Source organism: Camellia sinensis, chromosome 14, assembly GCF_055761805.1.
Source record: "Camellia sinensis isolate YWXY chromosome 14, ASM5576180v1, whole genome shotgun sequence".
In the NCBI taxonomy this organism is placed as follows: Eukaryota; Viridiplantae; Streptophyta; class Magnoliopsida; order Ericales; family Theaceae; genus Camellia; species Camellia sinensis.
The window spans coordinates 130,635,259-130,643,739 of NC_138974.1; the positions used below are offsets into that span (position 1 = coordinate 130,635,259).

Genomic DNA, 8,481 nt, shown 5'->3' on the forward strand with positions numbered 1-8,481 from the left:
CATCTATTCGTACTTGTACCAAGTCCTCCACTGCCTTCTGTTCGGCGGCTTTGCCAACATCCGCAACCAATTCATTGCTCTCAGGTTCTTCTACCATCTGAACAAACCCTTTGGCAGCTCGGCTGCCATTTACTGTGACGAAGCATTGCTTGGACATAATTTGGTCTTTGTAGACCTCTTCAATTACTCCGGCCTCGTTGGGGAACCGCATTACTTGATGGTAGGTTGACGCTACCGATCGCATGGCATACAGCCATGTCCTCCCCAAGATTATGTTGTAAGTGGACGGGACTTTAAATATCCAGAATTCCACTTGTTTCGTCATGCTTCCTGTTCTGACTGGGAGAATTATCTTGCCAACTAGCCACTCTGGCATTGAGTTAAATCCGATCAGGGGAGATACGGCAGGTGCCAAGTCTTTGTCCTCCAGTTTCAACTGTTTGAAAGTTTCGTAACACATTATCTCACATGAGCTCCCTTGGTCAATCAAAATCTGCTTGACGTCGTAATCATTGATGCGAAGAGTGATGACTACTGCATCATTGTGAGGGCAATATATCCTAGCCAAGTCTCTGTCTGAAAAAGACATGACGTTCGTGGCCTCTGTTTTCCCCTTTTTAATGGTGGGCTGTGCACTCAATACCTCCTTTAAAAGTTCAGCCTTCTTTATCATTCCCCTGAGCTCACATACTCGCTCAAGTTTGAATACCCCATGTATTACGTTTATCACGCCTTGAGGTGGGGTGTCAATCGGTGTTTCGTCTGGGTGATCGTGGTTTTGGGGGGACTGGTTGCGTCCCTCCTTCTATGTACCGGTCCAGGTGACCAGCTGCCACTAACTCTTCCAGATGCTGTCTCAACCGTGTGCAATTTTCAGTGCGGTGCCTCTTTTCCTTATGGAAGGTGCACCGAGATCTTTTGTCGTAGTCCTTTTGCGCTTCTCCTAGCTTAGCTAGCCATCTGATGAAAGGTTGATCACGTATCTCGCTGAGAATTTGGTAGATTGGTTTCTTGAATACTGTGGTAATGGTAGTGCGTACTCTCAACCATCTTTTATCTTGGTCTTCTCCGTTGTCTCGCCTGCCTCGCCCGTTCTTGCCTAGAATTTCTACCGTGTTAACTTTTACTGTAGTCTTCTTATTTGGCGCTGCTGTTGCACCAGTTTTTGTCTTAGCACGGGCGCTATCCTCCTCCACCCGAATGTGCTGGTGTACCCTCTCCATCAAGGCTTCCATTGTGAGGGGGGTGTTATGGTAATTGAGTCCCTCAGCCTGTTTCCGACTGGAAGACCCCTTTTGTATTGCGCTATGACGAGATTTGTGGGGCAATCTCCTATCTGGTTGAAGGTCTCCCAATAACGGCTGTTGTAGGATCTCAACGTCTCCTTGTTGCCAATGTCAATGGAGAGTAGCTGATCGATCTCTACCGGCGTCTTGGTGTTCGTTCTGAACCTTGTCACGAACTCCTCCGCTAACTGCACCCAAGAGGCTATGCTGCCTTCGGGTAGCCTTTCGAACTAGGTTAAACCTAGGTCGCCAAGGCTGGATGGGAATAAGATGCACATCAAAGCCTCGTTCCGCCGGTATACTGCCATGACCTGGCGAAAGTGGCTTAGGTGCATATAAGGGTCTGTCTTCCCCTCATATGTCGTAAACTTAGGCTGGATGAAGCCTGAAGGTAATGGTGCGTTCTCAATCGCTGGAACGAACGGCGAGCTATGTAGCCTTGCCAATGCTTTATCTGTTGGTTCATAGGCAAGATGCGGTATCGGCATTCCTACCTCGACGCTTCCGTGTGTCCGAGGAGCCAACCGCTGAAGAGTTGAAATTCTGTGCGGGTCGCGTGCCTTGGCATCCTCCTTCCGTCGTGCCCTTTCTTCAAGCACAGTCCGTAAGTCGGACGATCTAGGCAACTCCGTTTGCCTGGATGATGTCTAGTGCGTATGTAAGAGCCGATAGGTGCTTCCCTCAGTGTAAGACCTCAATGATCTCATTCTCTTAGACCTAGAGTAACGAGTTTTGGAAGTCCTTGATTGAGTGTCGCCTGTCCTGAGGCTTCTATCCTTTGTTTGTGATGGCGTGGTATGCCTACCACGATCTTCTGAGTGGCGAGGAGGCGTATTGCTCTTGCGCTCCACTCCTGTCGCCACCCCCTTCTTTTTTATTTGGCGCTTCATCAATTCCATGTCCGCCGCCATCTTCCTGATTAACTCGCCCTGTTCCTTTACTCGATCCTCCAAGACTTGAGGGTCGATTCTCCGCCTCTGCCTATCAGGACTTGATGAGCGACGGGGGCTGTTACCTCGCCTCCCCCTTGCATCCCTCCGGGGGTTCTATTGCTGGGGCTCTAAGTCAGCCATGGGAGGGATGGAAGGCAAACCTTCATGCCTCCACCTCCCTCTAGGGTTTGTCCGTCAATGGCGGACTATGGCAAATCTTCATTGTGTGCCATTGTGTCTAGTCTAGCGAGGAAAACTTTGATCAAGAGGTTTTGTTCTTTGTCTGATCTTCCCACAGACGGCGTCAATTGTACGAGCAAGAAATAATCTTCTTGTATAATCCTGTTGATCAAGTCCACGCTCCTCCAAACGTCGTCGCTTTACTCCCTGAAAACACAAACGTGAGCTAGCCGGCGGGTGTTTGCCGGATACCTCTCCGATGCCTAAGTCAGCAAAATAGACAAATAGACAAAAGCTCTGTGTATTCGAGAATCAAAGTTGTGTTACCTCTCCATAGGTGATGTTGTAGGTTCCGAGTAGCACAATCCAAGTAGGACTCTTACTTCTCCATATAGAGTCCTCCTAGGAATCACCTTCCTGAAAGATAATGCTTATCTTTCAACACCCCCCTCACTGCTTAAACCAAGTGAGATGATTCTACCACGGTTGGATGTCAATACGACCGAGTTAACATAGCCATGCTAAAGCTGCAGATTAGACTGAGCTCCCATTAGCTTGGTTCTTCCTTTCACTGCGTGTTCCTCGGTTTGACATATTCCAACCAGGTTATCTGAGACCGCACTAACCACAACGAGTTTGGACCGAGCTAACCAATAGCAAGGTTCTGAGGAAAGCCCACCTTACTTCGGCTCAACATGGTATGACCGAGCTAACTATTACCGCTCTGAGTGTGGTGACCGAGCTAACTGCAGAGCTCTCTTGGACCGGGATAACTTCTAGTCCCTTTTACTCGGCCTCTCTTATTATGGCCCACAGATCGGCCCATAGATCCAGCTCGGCCTAATTTTCAAATAAATTACCCTCTCAATTCCCAAACCAAACTTTTTAGTCCTAAGTTAAAATAATCAAAAAAGTCAAAAAATCAAAAAGTCAACCCACTTCCTAAACGGATGTCTACTCAAATACCCACCATTTCATTCTTTTTACGCCAGACCCCTCACCATAGCGAGAAAAACCCATCTTACTTTTGTTTTGGCATCCTCCTCTATACATTCCATTGCCATAAAAGATTTATGTGCACTCCATTATCATAAAATTCTCATTTTTTATAAAAAAAATTATTTATGTTTTTTGATTTGAGGATTTTGGCATTAGTTTTATGAAATTATACATTTAATTTGAAATTTAAATTCATAATAAAAGTGATTAGTTCGACAAATTTGTTTCGACAAAAAATATAAAAAAAAAACTTTTAGCAGTTGATGTCTGAATATAATAAAATAATTTGATAGTTGATATCCGAATATAATGAAATAATTCGGCATTAGTTGTCCTACTAAAAACAGCGAAAGGAAAAAAATAAAAATAAAGTCATGCACGAAAAAAACTAACATTTTCATTACTAATAGAGTATATAAATCTAGAGATTAAACAATATGAGATTTGTTATAAGAGTTAGGGGTGAGCATGGTCCGGATTGGATCGGATTGGGGTAAAACCAGGACCAATCCGTTATTTACGGTTCTTAAAAAATTGGAACCAATCCAATCCGTTTAAATCATAGGACCAATCCGAACCAATCCATTTAAATACGGATTGGATCGGTTTAGGACCACGGATTCACATAATTAAATAACAAAAATATATATATAACACTTGAATTTCATAAAAATATAAACATAGCGCTATATTAGTTCCATAATAGCAACATGTTTTTCTATAATAACGACATACTGTTCTAGAATTTAAACAACCATAAGAAAACTGGTTTCACCATAAGTATTTAGACCATTGCAAATTAAAACTTAAAACTAACAAACAAAAGTAATAAAAGAAGATATTATACGGTTTTAGGTTTGAGTTTAGATTTTACATAGAATAAGAAAAGATACTATGGGGGAGGATGTATAATAAAAATATAGACTATTTGTATACGGTCCGGATCGGTTCCAATCCGGAACCGTGGGATTCAATCCGGAACCAATCCGTGAACTACGGATTTTTAATTATTCAATCCGGAACCGAACCACGGATTCAAAAAACCAATCCAAATCTATCGGATTGGACTGGACTGGATCGGATTACGGATTTCACGGATTCCTTGCTCAGCCCTAATAAGAGTGTTGCTTTGTAGGGGTGGGAGCGAGTCGGTTGCGGTCACGAAATCTCCAATCCGCCATCCGTCCACCAGATTGGCGGATTGGAGAAAATCAATCCGCATCCGTCTGCCAATTCGGCGGATATGGATTGAGCGGTATGACGGATGGATGCGAATCGGTTTGGTGATTTAAAATTTTATAAATTTTCAACGTAATTCAACTTGTGCACTTCCTTAAAAAAAAAAAAAGTATTACTGTCAATAATTTAAAAAAGTATTACAACCACTGTATGCCTCATCCAAAAAAAGAAAGTTTGAAACTTTAGAATATCACAATCACTGCATGGTCATCCACATATTACAATCACAGTATGATTCATCCACATAAAGTATTACAATCTGTGGTTCTTAAAATATAATAACAATTCAAACTACCAAAATTATGAACAGAGCAGTAGTAGAGATTGTATGCCTTTGTATTGTTACATCTATATATGTTTTTGAAAATAAAAACCAACCAGCATATATCATATTTTCTATTTATTATTTTTAGAGTTAAATTTAAAAATAAAAAAATATAGATAAATAATACATTTATTTTTTTAATTCAAAAAATATATTCAAGTTGAAAACTTTTTTTCAACAGAATATTTAAATTCTTTTTCAATTGAAAACACAAATAACATATTTAAACAAATTGAAAACATATAATCTTATAAATTATTAGGGGTGCTCGCGGTTTGACGGTTCGGTTGTGACCGAAGAAATCTCAAATCCGCCATCCATTCGCCAAATTGACGGATTGGAGAAAATCAATCCGTAACCGTGCGCTCGTCATCACGCATCCGTCCAAAATGCGACGGATCGGTTGGGTTCGGTCGATTTTGGCGGATCGGTATATCCGCTGCTCTCCCTATTGCTTTGTAAGTAATAGAGGAGTATAGAGTGCGTAGTAAGTGAAGTGACAACAATGAAAAAATTAAGGTGTAATGTTTTTTTTTACTCAAAAGGTGTACATTGAGTTTTTATTTTTTAAAAAAAGATATGTACAGAAAATATTTTTATATAATATTATGAGTATTATTGGATGTTCATTTTAATTATTTTAGTTTAAGATATAATTATAATTAAAATAATATTTTATTAAAGATATGCACTAAAATAATTAGGGCTATAGAAATAAAATTTCCCATCACACTATATGCACACTCTTCTACAAAAACGACATTGTGTAGAGCATCAAAACAAAATCCAATCTCACAAATCAACAAATCCAAAAGCTAGGATTGAAGGCGCAGCCAACGTCGCCTCCTCCACCGTTGGCCGCCGTAGCCACAGCCTGAACTGGTCATATCGACTTCTCTCACTTGTCCATCTCCAGACTCCAATTTCCATGATCTTTGATGCAGGGTGAGAGCTTCTTTGCGCTTTGATTCAATTTTTCTTGAACAATGCTCTCTTTCTTCTTCTCTAAAAATCTATGCCCAATCCATAGTTTTGTTAGTGGCTCATGGAACACTCATCTCTTCATTGCTCCGAATACACCACCCATCAAAAAATTATTCTCATCGAAGAGTCTTGTGTTAGAAGATTCAAACAATCGTTCCATTGATTGTGCCACAAAAATTGATACTTTATCACCTAAGAAAGTACAAAACACAGAGCTAGTGAAAACCCTGTTGAGGAATTATGGATTCACCAATACCCAAATCTCCAAACTTGTTGATATGGACCCAACAATCCTTTTCTGCAATCCCCAGAAAACCATCTTGCCTAAACTTTAGTTCTTTCGTTCTATAGGCTTGTCAAGCACTGACATTCCAAGAGTTATCTGTGCTAGCTACTGCCAAGCTTTATTGTCCCGAAGCTTAGAAAACCAGCTAATTCCTTGTTATAATTTCCTCAAGAGTGTGCTTTTTCTCAATCAAAATGTCATTAAAATGTTGAAGAGTCGTCCTAGGGTTCTTCTATTCAATGTGGAAAAGGTACTTGCCCCTAATATAGCAACATTGAGAGAAGCTGGGGTGCCTTAATCCGTAATCTCGTTCATGTTGTATCGTTCTCCTAGCACACTGTATCAGGGGAGTCTCAAGTTCAAAGAAGGTGTGAATAAGGCAATTGAAATGGTATTCAACCCTCAGAGATCAACATTCGCTCATGCAGTCCAAGTGCTTTGTGATATGCATGAGTTAACTTTCGAACAGAAAAAGGAGGTTTATGGGAGATGGGGTTTGTCTAATGATGAGATTCTGTTGGCATTCAGATCACATCCTTTGTGTATGAATTTATCGGAGGAGAAAATTATGGAAACAATGGATTTTCTTGTGAACAAGATGGGTTGGCAAGCCACGGTTGTTGCTAGATGTCCAGTAGTCCTCTTCTTCAATATGGAGAGGAGGATCATCCCACGGTGCACAGTTGTTAAAATTCTGCTGACAAAAGAGTTGGTGAAGAAAGATCTGCGCTTGACTACTTTTCTAATACCCAAAGAGGAAGTGTTCCTGGGGAGGTTTGTGAACAAATATCAGGATGATGTTCCTGGTCTGAAGAATATTTATTGAAGGAAAATGGGTCTTGTGGAACCAAGACCAGGATCTAAGATATGAAAAGATGCTTGCTGCTGCTCATGCATCATATGATCCTAACAAAACTGTGAGTCTCTTGATATCTGATTGGTTCTTGTTAAGGATTCAAGAGCACCTCTTGCTTGTTAACCAAAAAAAATTAAACTACCCATATTTTGGCAGGTAATTCATGTAGACCCTACCGAGGAAGAAGAGTTGGAATTTTGGGAGGAAAATAATGGTGAAATTGCCACCATGGCAAAGAATAATTTTGTCAGTGACAAGGTGGTGGCTCTCATCTACCAGAAATTCACGTGCAGCCCTCCAGTTACCGACCCCAAATCTCGTGAAGCTCTGCTCTCTAAGAAAGATTAATTTTCCTCGTAAAAAGATCCGCTCTTCTGAGGGAATTTAGCTATGAAAATTCACTGATTTTCATTGATGTATATGCGAGTATGCTCAACTACGGTAAGAAGTCTGAAGTTGTATTTTAGGTGTAGTTAGAACTACAAGATGGTTTGGTATTAATAGAGACTAGTTTGCTTTCCTGGAAGTCGGTTTGGATCTATGATGAAGTTTTTAACTGATATTATATTTCGATGTGTCATAATAAGTTTTTACTGAAATTCCAGAGTTATTTTTTCCTCTGGGCTAAATCTTGAAAATCAATAATATAAATTGAATAGCTCTGCTCTGTGTGGTGATTTCATAGATGAGCCAAGAGGAGAAGGATTGTTTGAAGTGCAAAGGATTGCTGTGAACGATTTGTTGATGCAGAGTTGAGTGTACCATGAATCATTGACAAATCTATGGATTGAGGGTAGATTTTTAGAGAAGAAGAAAGAGAGCATTGTTCAAGAACAATTGAATTAAAGTGTGAAGAAGCTAAGCTCTCACGCTGCATCAAACAACCATAGAAATTGGAGTCCGGAGATGGAGAAAATTGAAAATTTCAGAAAATTGAAATTATTTATTTTTCGTATTTTTTTATTTTTATTAATTTTTTTACATATTCTAAGTATTTTTTTTTTAATTTTTAGATAAACTTGATATAAATATGTTTAAAAAGTATAATATTTGGGAAAAAAATCTTTAGAAAATTCAATAAATATAAAAAATATAAAAAAATAATAATAATAATAATTGAGAATTTAGTACATTTTTTATATTCTTGTGTACTTATTAATTTTTTAAAATATTTTTTTTACAAGTATTTTTACTTTTTAGATTCATCTAAGCGAGGTGTATCTAAAAAAATATAAAAAATGTTTAAAATTTTAAAAATATTCACTAAGAATAAAAAAATATGAAAAATAAAAAATTCAATTTTTAAAAAATTGAATTCAAAAAATTCAAAACCAATCACAGATATTTTTTTTTTGTCTTTAATAAGAATTGATCCCTTGATCTTAATTAATTGT

At 39.1% G+C, this 8,481-nt stretch overlaps 1 protein-coding gene across 1 annotated transcript; it reads left to right on the forward strand.

The window, feature by feature from the left end:
* Nucleotides 1-5,902: 5,902 nt before the first annotated feature.
* LOC145807873 (uncharacterized) lies at nucleotides 5,903-7,613 on the forward strand. Its single transcript, XM_082906842.1, has 3 exons — nucleotides 5,903-6,279; nucleotides 6,364-6,481; nucleotides 6,533-7,613. Exons 1-3 carry the CDS (start codon nucleotides 5,948-5,950, stop codon nucleotides 7,055-7,057), a joined length of 975 nt encoding a protein of 324 aa, XP_082762968.1. The 5' UTR covers nucleotides 5,903-5,947; the 3' UTR covers nucleotides 7,058-7,613.
* Nucleotides 7,614-8,481: the final 868 nt, after the last annotated feature.